At 39.6% G+C, this 18,023-nt stretch overlaps 1 protein-coding gene across 15 annotated transcripts in view; it reads left to right on the forward strand.

Moving 5' to 3' along the window:
- The window catches only part of LOC410498 (potassium voltage-gated channel subfamily H member 6), a 109,501-nt gene that overhangs the window by 74,760 nt on the left and 16,718 nt on the right, over window positions 1-18,023 (forward strand). For 12 of the 15 annotated variants that reach the window (XM_016916277.2, XM_016916280.2, XM_016916266.2 and 9 more), the window contains 4 exons: window positions 8,752-8,995; window positions 9,561-9,742; window positions 11,796-11,816; window positions 17,704-17,858. In XM_016916277.2, coding sequence (XP_016771766.1) covers window positions 8,752-8,995; window positions 9,561-9,742; window positions 11,796-11,816; window positions 17,704-17,858 — 602 coding nt within the window. The remainder of the gene's footprint in view (window positions 1-8,751; window positions 8,996-9,560; window positions 9,743-11,795; window positions 11,817-17,703; window positions 17,859-18,023) is intronic. The other 3 variants (XM_016916268.2, XM_016916274.2, XM_016916276.2) reach the window with 1 other exon arrangement.

Raw genomic sequence — 18,023 nt, forward strand, 5'->3', positions numbered from 1 at the left:
CGTTACAATTACGTCGCCATACAAACTCGAGATCGGAGATTAAAATTTTCAAGTTTGATGGGATATTGATTGTGTAATTGATGGAGTGACTATGTGGATGTAGCGTTGCAATTAAATCGTGATTTAAACAGCGAGTTATCATCGTCGCGAAATTGCGATGTAAATACGCGTATGTATACAGGAACGGTGTCGCTAACGCGCATTCGGGTTAAGCCTTGTTTATTACAACGAAATGTCCACAAAGTCGCGACCATTAAACGCATCAGCCCGGAAGAATTTAAGTTGCACGATTTACGTTTCAGCTGACGTTTTCACCTTTTTCACCTTCCCGCTTCTCGGCCCAACACGATTGTCCTCCCCTCCCCAAATGCACCTCGAATATCGAGTTTACGTCCATCATGATTTACGTCGCGATCGAACAAAGGGGGGATGAAACTTATAACTTGGCATTTAAAACACGTATCGTATCTTTCGTTTCGCTTCATTTTTCCAACTATTCTCCATTTCTAAGACATTTCGCGAACATTTTAAAGATGTTACTTATCGTATTAAAATTTCTAGCCGAGTGGAAGTTGTAAATAAAAGCATTTAAGCGAGATTAAACTTCTGCTAATGATTCACTCGTACGTGTTGAATAATTAATTAATTATCTCTTCTTTTTTTTTAATCAACGTCCTCGCGATTATGGTGGATTTAAAACAATTCGAAGCGGGCAGGAAATTATCGCATAAGAATTAATTAAACTAATACTGCTAATATTTCGATTGCATTAGAATGTTTAAAGCGAAAATTTTCCCTTCGTTCCGTATTATTCCGCATTCGATTAAAACGACGAATCCGTACGATTTATTATCCCGCAAAGCGTTCGGCCGAGGAATAATTCTCGCGAAGAGAATTACCTCGTCGATGAGAATATCGAGTTAAGGAGTAATTCTCGGGAAATTATTTCGCGGATAAAGCGTCGAATCAAAGATTAATTTTCGCGAAATTATTCCGGGAAAGGGAAGGATGTAAAGCGGGAAAAATTACTTCGTAGAGGGGGCGTTGGTAATTAAAAGATAACAAACCGAAGCAGGATTATTTCGCGGATAAAGAAATAATTTTTTCCCTTCGTCTAAAGATAATCACCGACATTAAGAAAATTTCTTGGAGATGCGGTCGTATTTCGAGAGAAAATAAACATGGCGTCGCAAATAACGCAACCGAAACAAAATTATTTCGCGGATAAAGGAATAATTTTTACAAAATTTTTAAACATAATTACCGACATTAAGAAAATTTCTTGGAGATGCAGTCGTATTTAGAATCTTACCGTTGTTATTTCCAGAAAAAATAAACATGGCGTCGCAAATAACACATCGAAACAAAATTATTTCGCGGATAAAGGAATAATTTTTGCAAAATTTTTAAACATAATCACCGATATTAACAAAATTTCTTGGAGATGCAGTATTTAGAGTCTCACCATCGTTTCGAGAAAAAATAAACAATATCCAAACAAACATAATCCAAGCAGAATTATTTCGCGGATAGAAAGAAATAATTTTCGCAAAATTTCTAAAGATAATCATTAAGAAAATTTTTCAAAGATGCAAATATGGAGAGTCAACGCCACGTTTCTTCCGCGTTTCGAGGAGAAATAAACAAACGATCGGTCGCGATGGCCGAAAACGGTCGCGTCATCGGTCGCGAATCGTGGATGCGGAGGAACAATAAAATGGTCGCGCGGCGCGCTCATCGTGACACGCGAGCAGTAGTTTCGGCTCGCCGGGGGCAGATGTTTTCTGAAAGCGCCTCTCGGAATCCGCGCCGCTCGAACGCCGGTGTTCCTCTCTCCTCCTTCAGTTTTGACGCGCGTACGCTCGCGTTCGGGCGGCGAAGCTCCGCCGAAATTAGACCGCCGCGCTGGAATAATCCTCTCCTCGGCCGAGTCGTCCTCCTCTCTTTCGTCGCTCGCGAACGAAAACAACAATCTGCCAATCGTGTTGGCCGCGATTCGTTCGAGTGCGGTTCCCTTCTCGAGGAGAAGAGAGAAAGGAGGGAATCCTTCCTGTCTATCTGTTCGGAATCCTCGCTCGATCGAGATCGAGCATCCGATTCAATCTCTCTCTCTCTTTCTCTCTCCTACCGTTTCCCACGTTCGCAAAAGGCCTATCAGCGCCTATCACCGGCACGAAGTATTTCGAGTTCATTCAGCAACTCTTTTGTCTCGCCGTGAAATTGCGCCACGTACGATGGAACGGCCGGTTCGAGAGGGGACGTGACACGGCAGGGAGGATGGATTCCATCCACCAATCCACGGATCCGCCAATTTTTCCACAAAGCGATGAATCACGCGGCTTGTCAACCCTAGACGGGACTCAAGGGGATCAACCCTCGGTGCACAAACCACTCCCGATAGGGTTTCGTCCTTAATTGGATTCGACTTTTAAAAGCGGTGAACGAAGATAAGCCGCGAGATGTTGGTAGTATCGACGAACCGATCTGACGGAGAAACGAGAGAGAATCGGCGGTGGGGGAGGGGAAAAAGGTCGGCGGTGGTCGGGCTAGGTGTACACCTCTGGCCCAGTTATTAACCAGATACTAACCAGACGGCGGAAGTGTCGGAAGTAGAAGAGATCCAGTAGAAGGGATGATCCTTGGCGAGAGACCGAAGATGATGATGCCTGTTCGGAGTGCGCGCACGATATTCGGGATTGTCGCGGGTACCACGCATTTGTTGAACGTGAACGAGGACGAGGAAGAGGAGATATCCGTGGAGAGTGCGAGAGTGTGGAAACAGGTGGTTCCTTGGAAACTTTCCTTATTTCTCACGCTTTTTAACTTTCGCCGAGTTTGAAAAAGAAAAGAAAAGAAAAGAATAAGGCCGAGTGTGTCGAAAGCGCGCCGAGAAGCAAAAAAACCAAAGTGGCAACCATTCACCTAATAATGACACTGGAATTCTTCGTCAAAGTCTCGACAACCATGATGGGTTCGTACCTCGTGAAAGGAAAGAACCAATTCGAGGGCTTCTCCACCCTGACTAGGGTGTTGGACGTTCGTATTCCAATAATTATTTTCGTTATCTATTTCTAATTCTCTCTCTCTTCTCTTATCTCCTCTTAACTCTCTTTAACGTTAATCTCCCCTGTGAATCTAACAACTCTTCTTCTTCTTCTTTTTCTTCTTCTTCTTCGATGATCTTTCTCCTCGTTTCGTTCGCCCTAACCTCGAATCGAGTCGAAATGGATTCCACGAGTAGTAATAGTAGTAGTAATAGTAGTAGTAGTGGACTCCCCGGTATTTATGGAGTTTCGATTCTCGTTTCGACGCTCGTTACCCATCGGCATGGGCGTAAATCAAATGTGTTGCGTGTGTGTGCGTGTGTGGGCGTTCGTTCATATGCCTATTAATACGTGGTAGAGCGAGTATAGATGATACGCAGAAAGAGAGAGAGAGAGAGAGAGAGAAGGGCATTTGTGTATTGAAGCCGAAATACAGGGTGCGTTAAATCGACCGCGTCCCGGGTTGCTGCGGGGCTTTCATTAAACACAGACCCGTTATTTACAACGCAAACCGTGGCCACTGGCAGCAAACCACTGGGAGGGGAGGGATTTTCAAGTTTCACACTCTGACGGCAGTTTCCTTTCCGCGGGAGGTTGGATTTATATCCCTTATACGAGGGTTGCGCCGGCCCTCGCGTTGACGCGACCTGATTTTCAACCAGCTCGACCACGTGTGTCGATAAAGGTCTGATGAATCTTGACTCCCTTTCATCGCAAATATTTCACCACATCCCTCCTCCTCTCCCCTCTTTATCTTTCTCTCTTCCTCTTTTGCATGTACTTTAATTTAGCCGTGGCAGGGAAATGAAAGGGAGTAATTTCACAGATGCGTTTTTCACAGAAATATTAATCAACGATATATCTTGCTCTTAATTATATATGTATACGTATATATATATATTTTTCTCATTTATTTAGATACGGGGTTGGCGGATAGTAATGGATATTTAATTTTTCGAAAATGGGAACGGGATGAATTTTAACCCGGATCGAACGATAAAAGCAGAACGTTTGGAATTTCTCCCCTTCCCGGTTTACCGTTTCGCGGAGGGCGTGACCGAAGAGGATGATGGCCTGTGAATTTATTAAAGGAAAACGGGTCATTTCCGCATAACTCGTAGGAACGAAGTTGTACAGGAATCTATCCACGGATCGCGCCCGAGCTATTCCGCGACATTCCTTGCACGGGGCATAAAGCGCGAGCTATGCTATTCGAAATCCGAAATAGCAAACGGCTGTTTTAACAAACAACGAGCCGTCCTGCTACGAGAGTAAAGATAAATAGCCCTCGAATAAATATTAAACTTGGGAAGCCGAGGAAATTAGAATTATTTCGAAACGATTATTTCCATATCCTCCTCGTCTCTTCGTTTATTGTTGATCGGATACTGGAAAGGGTGTGTTCTCAGAAAATCGGTTTACAAGTTTAACGATTGCCTTGAGAAACGAAATTATCTATTCTCGCTCGTTCGTCTCATCTTCTTCTCCAGGGATGTTCGACGATATTCCAGGCCGCGATATTTTTCGCGCGACGACTCGCTCGTTCAATTATTCCGTCGGTCGGCTCGCGACGCGGCTCTAATTGATCCCGAATTTCCTCTCTCTCTATGCACGCGCTGAAACGTCAATTACGCTCTAATTAGTAATTATGTCTATGCGCCGGTTTAATCCGGACACCAGGATTCCATCTCTCCCCCAGAATTTCCAATGTACGTGCTTATATTCTTGGAATATATATATATATATATTTCTTTCGCTCCTTCGCGCGCCCATTTGGCGCTGCGGCGGCTTACGCCCCAATTACTCGCTTCTATCTCGAGCCGTCTCTTCCTTAAAATTCAATTTTCCTCGAAAATTTCCCTTCGACGCCGATGTAACGATATTCCTAGAATTTTCCTAGAACGAGTATCCCTCCTCCTCCTTCTCCTCCTCCTCCTCCTCCTTCTCAGGAAATTAATCTTATCGAATTTCAAAGTATCGAGAGAGAGCGAGTGAGGGGGAAAAGTGGCGGTGTTTAAAAGTTGATTCGTTCGTGCTGGCCGGATATTCAGCCCTTCGTGCGTCGAAGTAGGGCAGCCATGCCTAAATATAGTATGGATCCATCGATTCGAAGTCAGGTTCGATTTCGCTTCAAGGTGTAACAATCTCCTGAATTGTTCCCGATTTGTTCCTCGATCGCCTCTGAATCGATACGAAGAAGAAGAAATTCGAGCCAACGATTCATTCTCGAGAATCATTCTTCTTCCAGACAGATCGACGGTTCGTTTTTTCAAGAGTGGACGTAATTTCTCATGGAGAAGCTGCGTTCGATTCCTCGGAATAAACATGTATCCCCTCGAAACGAAGGCCGAGTTTCTCTTCTCGTCCTTATTTCTTTCCCTCCCAAAGGCGAGAATTTCCTCGCCTCGGCGTTAATTCGCGCCTCGTTAGAAATAACGAACGGCGAAGAGGTCGTTGAAACGAGGGTGCCGGGTCACGACCCCACCCCCACCTCCCCCTCCTGCCACACAGCCAGGTACCAGGAGGAGTAGCAGGTCGGTTCGCCCGGTTGCAGCAGGCAAGGTGCATGAATAAAAGATAATCCTGGAATGCATTTGGATTTGCATTTTTCCATCGTGACCGTAGCTTTCCCTCCACGAAACTGTCCCTCCACACGTCCCGCCTTGGAGAGAAATAAGAATAATCGATCGGATGTCCTGTCCGTGACGCAACGTTTAAACCTGAATCGAGATGGGAAGGTGTATCGCGTCTGGGGAACGATCGTTTATTTATAATAATCCCGGACACGGCCCGGGATAATCGATACGCGGTTCTGACGTGTTAATCGTTGCGGTGCACGGGGATCTTCTGGAAAACGTTTCCCTGATTCTAAAAAAAAAAAAAAAATCCTCGTGTTCGAGGATACTGAAAGAGGATTCGCGTGAAAAATACGGGATGGATGTGATGGATGTGATACGCGGGAGGAAGAGAGGGGGAAGCAGCGGGGATCTGGAAGAAAAGAGAAGGAGGAAAAAGAAGAGAAGAAGAAAGAGAACGGAACCGATAGTTCGCGTGGAGCAACAGATCCCCCGCCGATGATCCGTGCACTCGGTCAGGTAAACAGAGGCGTCGCTGGCGCGTCGAATAGTCGACGTCCAAACGTGCAAACAAACGTGGCGGAATAAACCGCGTGCCGGTAGGAAAAATAAATGGGAAGCGGAGCGGAGCGCCATCACCGCCATTTCGACGAGCGTGTGGGAATCGAGCCGGGGAAAGGAAAGACCGGAGAGAGAGGGAAAGAGAAGGGAAAGGGAGGGACGACGGTTGATCACGATCCTCCTCCCGGTGATTAGTTCCGATTAGAAAATTGCACGGGAAGGGTCGTTACAGGGGGGAGGGGTGGTTACAGGGGCGAAGAAGACAACCCCTATCGAGGTAACACGGCTAACCGCTTCTAAGGTTGGATCACTTCGAAACGCGTGTAGGGTGTGACGACGTGTAGGGGGTTGCCTAACCCACACACACACACACACTGTACCTCTAACACTCGCTTACGTGTACGTGCGCGCACACGCGCGCGCTACACGCTCGCTCTCTCTGTTTCTCTCTCTCTCTGTTTCTCTCCACGTCGCTCCACGCCGTCCTCCCCTTCGCCAATCGAACGCCGCCACCCTTCGCGGTCCGCATTGCATCAGTGTGAGGCTAGCACTCGGCTAGGACTCTTCCGGTTCTTCCTCTCTCTCTCTCTCTCTCTCCGCGTTGTAAACAACCGATATTTTCCCCCCTATTTGGGACAACGTTCCGTCCGCCGGATCGATACCCCCTCCCCCTCCCCCTCCCCCGGTTCCTCCTTCCAGCCTCTGACGACGGACGGGCTTTCACTCGGATCGACAGTCGTTTTGCCGCCGCCGCTTTTCCCTCCGGCTCGGCCTCAGCTCGTTTCGCGCTCGATAAAACGCGTGATGGTGGCGGCGACGAGAGAAAACGAGACGACAGTCGAAATCGTGCGCGAGTAGGGCGTGATACGATATATACGGAGAGAGGATATATCCTTTCTTCTCCATCTCCTCCTTCCTCCTTCCTTTCCCCCGATTTTCTTTCTTCTATCACTTCTTCCTCGAGAAGGATATCGAGTACAAGCGCGCGAGACACAAAGTGGTGGATACGCGGAGCAACGTGGATCTGGAATCGCGGAGTGAACATTCGTTTACAGGTGTATATACGCGGTGAATAAAGTGCACGTGTTTTCCACCCGGTGTGTGTATGTGTATGTGCGCGCGCGTGTGTGTGAGTGTGTTCTCGTCGTCGTCGAGTTGGAAGCGTAGTGCGTGTCAAGTGTTTACTTATGGTCGATCGGTGGCCGCGCTCGTTTCGTCGTAGTATCTCCATAAAGGCCGGTTTAAATGGCAGAGAGTCCAATTAGCAAGTCGAAACGCTACTGTGCCAGGCAGGTTAGCTTGTCTTTCTTGCTCTCGAGTAATTTTCCTTACTCTCTTCCATCCCCTTTTGCGTTTTATTTCTCTCTCCAATCGGATCGTGACAGATGGTTTTCTTTCTTCCCTTCCTTCGACCCTCTTTTTTTACAGTCGATCGAGAGAAATAGATAATTTCGTTCTAGAGCTATTTAAGCTCAGAACTCTCAATGAAACGATCTTTCGCTCGTCCAACGAATCCTGTTGAATGACAGAAACCTACTTCTTACTCTTTGAAGCGTAATTTCTTTTTTCTCCCCAACAATTTAATTGGATATCGATGAAATCTTCTTGGAATCGAAGAAGAAAGAAAAGAAGAAAAACGTAGAATTGAAAATAGAGCGGAGGATGGATTTTTCCCACGGAAGATGGTTTAAACGTTGGTTGGTGGGGGCGGGGAGTGGAAACAAATCTTTCTTCTCCGCTGTTGAATAAAATGGTACGGCGCAAAGGCGTATGGAGAAAAGAGATCGCGTGGGTGTTGTATTTTCCGCGTTTCTCGGCGTGTTGGTACTCGACAGAAAGGAGAGGAAGTTGAAAATGTAGAGCGAAACAAAGGTGTTTCAGATATTGTTCCCTCGGACATTCAGGGTGGGAAATAACGCGGTATTAAAACGAACACGGATCGGGGAGAATATATATATATATATATTTTTTCTCTCTCTCCACACCTTCGAAAAAACGTGGCGATAACGTTGTCACGTTACTCTCGAAAATTTTTATCAATCGATTTTTAGATTAAGAATCTCTAGAACTACTACTCGGATATTACTCGATTTATTTTCACCGCGAGAATAAATTGGTATACACGAGAATCGGGGAGATGAGTCAAGTGAGAAATCGATCTCGGAACAGGACAATGGAGATCTCTACTCTTGATTGTTGACAAGAAAAGAAAAAAAAAAAAACAAAAGGGGAAAAGAGACGATGAAACGAAAAAATAAATAAATAGATAAAAAGCATATCAAACTTTTATCTCGAAACAACTAAAATTCTCTCCTCTTTTACAGTAAGTAAGAATGGTTTGAAAAAAGGTGGAAGAGGGAGGGGGGTAAGTGTGAGAAAAGAAACAAAAGAGAGAAAAATTTTGGACGAAAAAGGATCGGATCGGATGGGGAAAAATTGAAAGTTAAGAATGTGGTAGAATCGGCAATCGTTTCATCATTTATTTCTTTTATTTGTGGTTAAAGAAAATTGATGGAGGGATGAACGACGAATCTATCCTTTCCCAAGATGTGTGATAACGTGTGCTCCAGGTGCTGTCCCTTGGAAACGATATCCTCCCAGAGTACAAATTACAGTCACCTAGAATCGGCAAGTGGACCATACTACACTATTCACCCTTCAAAGCGGTCTGGGACTGGGTGATACTGTTGCTCGTATTGTACACCGCCATATTCACCCCGTACGTAGCCGCCTTCGTCCTGTCGGATCCGGATTACAACAGCAGGAAGAACAAAAAGTACAGTGACGATCCCATCGTCATCATAGACTTCATAGGTGAGAAACACGTACACGAGCACGAATATAATAATAATAATAAATAATAATAATAATAAAATAAAGAGATATCGTGGTGAAAATGTGAAATTTTTGTGTGATGAACAGTGAGTCTTTTGTTTCACCTCGCGCTTACGGCCATGATCAAATTTGGTAGAGATCATTTGTATTTAGAGCTTTAGAGTAAAACTTAGATCGGTTTGATCAGAGATATTTATTTTCGTAGATAGAGCTTGTGTCGTGTGCGGATGTTTAGGCAGATAGATCGCAAAAATAGATCGATCCGAAAAAAATAATTCCGATCAAGACTTTTGAACGTGTTCGTTTCGATGTGTAATAAAAGTAAATTTTTGATTAATCCTTGTCTATAGTATATATATATGTATGTATATAGTATTATACAAGTATATTATTGGTATTCGCTTCGTTCTCTTTTTTTCTTCTTTTTTTTTTTAGGATAATTTTTAATCGATCGGTTTTAATCGAGGATAATCTATTCGTTTGTTTACTTTTTTTTTTCTACGCGCGTATAGTCGTTGTTTTCACGAGGCTTTTGGTGTTTCAGTCGACGTCACTTTCATAGTGGACATCATCATAAATTTTCGCACGACTTTCGTGAATAGCAACGATGAAGTGGTGTCCCATCCTGCAAAGATAGCCGTCCATTACCTGAAGGGTTGGTTCATCATCGACTTGGTGGCGGCCATACCCTTCGACCTTTTTCTCGTTGGCTCTCACACTGACGAGGTAAGTTTCGTCGCACGCTCCACGTTTTCTGAGAATCTTCTTTCCAGGCTGAACCCTGATCATTTGTCGAATCACTTTCGTTTTTTTTTTCTTTTCTTTTTTTTTTTTTTCGAAATACATTTCTCCAGATATGGATAAACCGATAAGAAAGAAAGAAAAGTAGACAAATTTTTCTCTACTTCTCGCAAATTTGATCGAGACTTTTAACGATAATTACGTGATGATGATGATGATGATGATGAAAGAAAGATGGTAAATAAGATTCACAGAAAATTTCATCGTGTCGTGAATAGACGTTTAAATATTGTTTTAACGTGGGAGCGTTTTCAAAATGAGACTATATATTTATATATGTGTGTATAGGTTAAAAAGAAAAGAAAAAAGAAAGAAGAAAAAAAAAAAAGAAATTTGATGACAAACTTGAGAATAGAATGGCGTTGAAACGAAAGTGATTTGACGGACGATCAGGTTTTCGGCCGAGGTTTATAGAATGTCGATGTTAGCTCGTAAATATGATTAGGATGACATGCCGAGCCCAAGTTAAGTGCCCATAGGTGTGTCTTACCGGATTGGTGCTTAGTTCGTTTTCCCTTTTTTCGACGTTTCTCGGTGTTGAATGATTTCTCTTTTTTTCTTTGTCGAAAGTTAGTCGACTCGACGTATTATTAAATGTGCACACAATATATATATATATACGTACCAGCGAACGAGAAGTAACTTTAACGAATTCTCGTTATCTGGAACGATTTCACACAAGTTTCACAGATGGTACACGTTATAGATCAAAAAAAAGAAAAGAAAAGAAAAGAAAAAAAATATCGAGAAAGTAAAAGAGAAAAAAAGAAGAAAAGAAAAGAAAAGAAAAGAAAAGAAAGTTTAGAATAGAAAAGAAAGAAAAAAAATCATACTTTTGATCAAACTTTTGAATTCACTGGAAGAATATATAAATACGAATTGGCATTTCGCGTTGTAACGTAAAATCTTTTTTTTTTTTTTTTTTATTATTATACAGAGAAAGAAATATGTACAAAGGAAAAAAGATAAGTTAACGAAGTTAATTAATAATAGTTTTCAATTGAATTTGTACCTATACACACACGTATGCATACACACTTGATCTATACATGTGTAAGTAAATTTAATCTCTCGCTGTGAAGGTTTCTGCTCTGATTGTCGAAATGTTAGATTTTTATTGTCAGTTCCTTGTCAAGATTTCTCTTCTGTATTCTTTGTCCCGTGTCTCGTTTTCTTTTCGTTTCTTTTTTTTTTCTTTCTCTCTCTTTCGTTTCCCTTCAGTTTTTAATTAATTATTATGTTTACGTTCGTTATAATATTTCCGTTTCGTTTCTCATAATTTTCGTGTTTCTCCTCCGCGAGGGAAAATTAGCATACACGCCTTATTCTTCGGGTGAATATACATGTATATATATATATATTTTTTTTTTCATTTTCTTTTTCATGATAAAAAAGAGGAAAAAAAAAAATATATATATATATACGAAAAGACGAAGGATTGGAAACGCAAAATTGATCGCGTAAAAAAAAGAAGAAAAAAAAAAAATAATGATGCACCTGCGAGTAATCTATGTGACCCCCTTCTTCCCTTCTTGTTTCTTGCTGGAGGAGCAAAAATAGGGCAGTGTAATTTTAATTGCGCGTGCAGGAGAGTTTATTTCACGAGCACGATGCGTAAGTTGAAATCAATCTACGAGAAACTCTGGCGAGAGTTTTTTCATGTCTCGGCGAGTAATGTGTAAAATTGATTTTTTTATTTTTTACACGTCTCTGACGAGAGGGATAAGCAAATTCTTTTTTCTTCTTTTTTTTTTTTTTTTTTTTCCTTCATGAACGATTATATTAATTAAGCCCCACAAGTCACAATGATGTTTTTTTTCCAAAAGAAAGGGTAAAAGTAAAGTGGATAATGATTTCACTTAATTTTTTTCACTCGATTTTATCTTTTTTAAACAAAAATTAAGAAAGAAAAGAAAAAAAACAATCACGAAAAATCATTAAACGAACGAATTTTAACCTCAGTTTAACGTTTTCGTAGCTCGGCTTGGACAAGGACGAGGTTAGTTGACACACATACACACAGAAAAATTACTCACAGGCTGACGTTTTTTCTTTTTTTTTTTGTTGTTTTTTCTTTAATAAAAACGCAGGTTTCGATTTTACACACGTTTTTTCTACACACTAATTGATTAAAAAAAGTCACCAACGCAGCCATGAATTTTTTCTATCTGTTAACTCTTACCTTTCACCTTCCTCCATCTCTGTTATCTGTTTATCTTATATCTTTTATATCTCTGTCTATCTGTTTCTCTCTCTCTCTTTCTCTCTCTCTTCCTCTCTCTCTCTCTCTCTCTCTCTATCTATCTATCTATTTATCTATCTATCTATTTCTATCTATCATGTACAGTTAATTGCTTAAACAAAAAGAAAAGAAACACTGATGTTTTTTCTTGCACAGAATTTTTTTCCATACAAACATACACACAAACATACATAAACACACACGTACACGTACACACACACACATATAAACGAACTCATTCTTTTCTCGACCTTCCATCTCGACCACCACGATCTTCAAGCGTACACGTGTGTGTCTACACGAATACGTACATAACATATTCACACACAAGAGAACATAAAAACACAAGAAGAAAATTCGACCAACTGCAACCCCACGATTTGTCAAGGAAGTTCAAGGAAGTCGATCGACATTGAGAGAAATAAAATAAAATAAAATGAAATGAAATGAAATGAAATGAAATGAAACCAGCAAAAGAAAGAAAGAAAGAAAGAAAGAAAAAAGAAAAAAAAAGAAATAAGAAAATGTTAAATCCTAATTTTTTTTTCTAGTTTAGTTTAAGTCGCGTTTACGAGAATAATCGATAATGAAATCTGTTTCCAGATTTTTGGAAGCATTCGTTTGCCTCGGTATAATTTCGGTAGAAAGAAACGAGAAATGTCGATCGACTTGCTCTCTCCCGTCCTCTGCGGCGTGAAAATTTTCTCAACGATGAACCTTGAGGAAGCGTCTGCATGTTCACAGTAAAGTATTTCGCAAAAACCGATACTGTAAATAATAATAATAATAATAATAACGATGTAATAATCATAATAACAACAACAACAATAATAATAATAATAACAATAATAATGATGATGATAAGAATATCCACGTACGATCTCTTGGTAGGAAAATTTATATCTTTGCATCAAAGTATATAATATAATATCGTAGCGTTAAAACCGTAAACATACGTCTCTCTCTCTCTCTCTCTCTCTCTCTTCTTTTTTTTATTATTATTATTATCTTCTTCTCTAGCTTTTTGTGTACAACATTTCTTAAGTCTGAGTATGAAAGCATCTCTGTATAAATACATTTTATCGAGGATACGATACGAGTGAAGAATGAAGCGAAAGAAAAAAAATTTTTTTTTTTTCAATCATATTTTTCAGTAATCAGTGTTTTTTTCTTTTTATAAGATTATTGTATTTTGTATATATACACTATATATAATATCCTGATTAGATAGTTGATAGATTTTAGATGAATTATTCCTAACAAATATTGATCCAGCATTGAAACGATCGTTTTTCATTGAATTTAATCTTTTTTGTCGTTTCTTCCAATTCTCATTTCCCTATTTTTTTTTTTTTTTTAAATAACGACGTAAAGACTCATTGAGAATCAATACTTGTTGAGAATAATCGCAAAATAGTTAGAAAGTTTTTTTGTAGTTAGTCAACTGACGATTTTTTCTCCTTTTTATTTTTCTTTCTTTCTTTTTTTTTTTTTTTTTTTTTTTCCTCAATCGATTCTACTCTATAATCGAAAGAACTCGACATTGTTCCATGTTTCAAATGTAATCCACTCGAATTGTGTGGCATCAATTTAGATTGCGATATTGATGTACAACGAAATCGTTCGAGCTTGATCAGAGATGAAATGAGATTAGAGAGATGGCTGGCTAACAAGAGGAGTGAAAAGAGCTTGTTGAAACAACTTCATTATTTTCTGTCAAACGTTTTTAAAAATAATCCGCGGGAGAAGAGTTTTATCTCGTTTACATCTATTGCACTTCGGCTTCTCCGTTTTTCTCTGTTCTCTCTTCCACTCTCTCTCTCTCTCTCTCTCTCTTTTTCTTTCTCTTTCTCTTTCTCTTTCTCCCTCTTCCACTCTCTCTCTCGCTCCCTCTCCCTCTCTCTTTCTATCTCTATCTCTCTTTCTCTCTCTCTTTTTTTTAACAGTGCGAGGTGCAGTTACAAGGGATTTTTAATTTTGAATTTTTATAAAATAGTTTTAAAAGTTTATCGAATATATCGAATATCGAAATCACGGATTTCAAAAGAAAAAAAAAAATTGGATATCCAACCTCAACTATGCGAATATTATTAATTTTTGTGCAGAATATTGCCGCTTTTCTTTTTTCTTTAATATAAAAAAAGAAAAAAAAATATCTTTCAGAATAATAGAATCCGCGACTGCACCTGGTAAATCAATTTAAGCTTGCAGGGGTTGCAGGATTATCCGTGCTTACCTACGAGTGTTTCGACCATCCCCTATCTAGAACAGAAAACAAAAGAAAACAATACCGAGAATATTAGAAACGAAATATCCTCTCGCGATCGAATCGATCTCTTTTTTTTTTTTTTCAAAACATGGCAAATACCAATAACTGACTATTTAAGAGGCCTCGATCGAATCAAACGATAAGCCTATTATTCTCTTACTATTCCACAACCATGAATAGTGATTTATATATATATATATGTATATATAGATCACCTCTAAATGGTAAATAGAAATGGCACGTAGTCGTCGAGAAAGATGTAGAAAAAATAAATAAATAAATAAAATCGATACATCAATGGCACGCGATCTCACTCGATACGCAGACACGCGATACATACACGCACACAAAATAAATAAAAGAGATACACACACGCATATACACGCATACACACACGCATACACGCATACATGTACAGAAACAGAACGACACGCGAGAGACGCAGAGGATCACATAGTGACACAACGAACGCACCCCGAAAACGAAAGATTTTTCAACGGGATTTTGTAACGATCGTATGTAAGCTTTTGGCGTTTCTTCTCTCTCTCTCTCTCTCTCTCTCTCTCTGGATTCCATTAATGATTCTCTCTGTTGATCCTGTTTTTTACGTTGTCGAGCTTTTTTTCGTACCTTTTTATTAATTACGCTTCTGTTGCAAGCTGTATACATCTATAATATACATGTATAAATTTGTACAAGCCCGGCCTATAATACGATAACTTTTTGTGTGTATTATATACCGTATTATATATTTATAATCCTTCATTCGATGTTCTTTGAAAACAAACCTTGTTTTTTTTTTTTTTACATTTTTTACATATATATGTATAATATATACATATAATTTTACGCTTTTAAATCGAGAGAATACTCATATACCCTATATTATTGTGTATCATGTTTTTTTATACTTGTATATCTGGATATTATATATTCTTTTATCTTTTTCTTTTCTACACGATCATGTGTGTTTTCTCTGTCGCTTGAACGCTTCGTCTTCTTTCCACTTATATAATGTATCTTGTTTAAAAAAAAAAAAATGAACGGATTGCTACGAGACACTTACCACCGATATCTCCTTTAAATATCTCTTTTATTAATCGCCTGCTCTACTCTTGGTCGATCATCGAAAAAGAATCCGAAGAATCTCGAAGATTCTCGTACAAAATCCACTCTGTAAATAAATCAATAATTGATAAATCAATAATCAATAATTAGAATCAAATTTAAATATCAAACAAAATTCGTGGAAGCTCGAAATATTAAAATGCATCGATATATATATATATATTCAACTTTCGAAATAAATATCCTTTAAATATCTCCTTTATTAATCGCCTCCTCCGCTCTTGGTTGATCATCGAAAAAGAATCCGAAGAATCTCGAAGATTCTCGTACAAAATCCACTTTGTAAATAAATCAATAATTGATAATTAATAATTGTTTGAGTATCAAACAAAATTCTTGAAAGCTCAAAATATTAAATGCATCGATATATATATATCCAACTTTCGAAATAACCAAATCGTTTCGAGCCTTTTCATCATCCCTTCATTCCTTTATCAAAAACCGTCCAGAATTCAGATCGTATCCACTGTACAACCAATCAAGGTACCAATTTATCCGACGTGAGCCAACAAGAGGAATCAACCGTGGGGGGAGGGGGATGATGAAATCGTTTCGGCCGAAAAGATAAGAGATCTAACCGATCAAGGGACGAGATAGGGCGAGGAACGAGTGTGTTGGAAGCTTCCTCGATGCATTCTCTTTGGTGGATCGCGTGTACATCGTAATAAAACGTTTCCCTTATTATCAACGCCGGTTATCAAGCGTCCTTTAGGATATTCTTAGTAATCCCGAGGCCAGATAAAAGGCCGGCCAAACTTTCTCATCTCTCGTCCACCTCGTCCATGGATATATATATAATATCGTTTCCAGATCGTAGAAACCGAATCTTGGAAGAATTGTGATCATCCGAGAGTAAAAACGCGAGATAATAATAACGATTTCAAGAAATATAGCCTTGCGTTCGTTATATCATTTCCAATCGAATCGAGAAACGATGTAAACTCTTTCTCTTTCTGGAAAACGAAATTGGGGTAATCGTCTCCGAGCAATCCGTCAAGTATCCAAGTATCAGTAAGTTCGAGATTATCGAGATTAGCAAAATTATTACTACCATTGTTACCATTATTATTAGACGAATGGTTCAGTTTTTTTTTTTTTTTTGATTGGAAGTCGACTTTGCATGAGATAGATTCCGGGTACGATTCGATCGAAATCCTTCGATACCTCTTGTCCAGGCCGCTAATCGAATCTCGAACCACGAGCACAGGTAAGAGAATGATCATCAGGAGAGAATGCATGAGTAATCACGGCCCAGCAGAATGTTTGCAACAGTACATTGGTTGTGAATGCATTATTATTTTGCAACGTTGAATGGCCGACTGCTCCTCCCCGATCGAGGAATATGAGAAAGAAAGTTGTATCCTCGAGATCGATCGAAACGTACGATACGCAATTTCGATTTGCTTTGTTCTAAAATTGTCGAATATAACATTGGAATTCTCGTTTATTTGTGGATCCGTTAGTATTTTACTATATCTTTATCATTATTCGTTTCAAGTTTTAAGTAAGAATCGTGATTTAATTTTATTAAATTGAATAAACGTGAAAGTGAGCTTTGTTCGTTTTTTTTTCGAGAAATGGAACCAAATTTCCACAATTGCGAATGAAAAGAAAAAAGAAAAAATTATTACACATGGTTAAAGGATCGTTCATCTTTAGAAAAAAAAAAAAAATATCAAACGATATTATAGATACTGCGAAGCTTCTGGCTGACCTAAAAGTGACCGACGTGGCGACGACGTCTCGATCGATCGAACTCGAGAACGGCAGTCGGCGTTTATTATAGATATCCTCGTAAAAAAAAAAAAAAAAAAAAGAAAAGAAACTACGATCGCAGCAATAACTCAGACAGACTCGAACTGACTTTGGCGTCGTCGTTTTGGCGAGGAGGGACGATAAAAAAAAAAGAAAGAATGGAATTATCGAACAACGAAAGTGTATCGGGGACGCTATTTAATTATTTATTACGCTTCCTGACATTTCTTATCGAGCTTCTAGACACGACTCTTTCATATTTGATTTCATATTTTTAATCGATTTGCAATAACTCGATGAAATAATAACTCGTTTAAAGAAAATTTTTATTCTTTGAATTTCGTCCTCCTCTTCCATTCGAGATTCTCGATTCGATCGGGAGCCAAAGTCAGTCGATCCAAGCTTCGAAAATGGAAAAGAACTCAAGCAAAGAACCAAGAGTGTCGTACGGCCGAGCTGTAAGATCGACAAAGTGTAACGTGTTCTTTACAGACGACCACCTTGATAGGACTATTGAAGACGGCTCGTCTTTTGCGACTCGTCAGAGTAGCCAGGAAGATCGACAGGTACAGCGAATATGGAGCTGCTGTTTTACTACTTTTGATGGGCACCTTTGCTCTTAGTGCCCATTGGATGGCGTGTATATGGTGAGTGAGCGCAAAAAAAAAAAAAAGAAAGAAAGAAAGAAAGAAAGAAAAAAGATAATTTTAAATTTAAATCGCGAGAAAGAAAAAAAAAAAGAAAGAAACGTTCGTTTCTTAGAAAAGGATTCTTTGTGGATTCTCTGTGTTGGAATATTGATTATTGATTGC

The sequence above is a fragment of the Apis mellifera genome, linkage group LG14, assembly GCF_003254395.2.
Source record: "Apis mellifera strain DH4 linkage group LG14, Amel_HAv3.1, whole genome shotgun sequence".
Taxonomy (NCBI): Eukaryota; Metazoa; Arthropoda; class Insecta; order Hymenoptera; family Apidae; genus Apis; species Apis mellifera.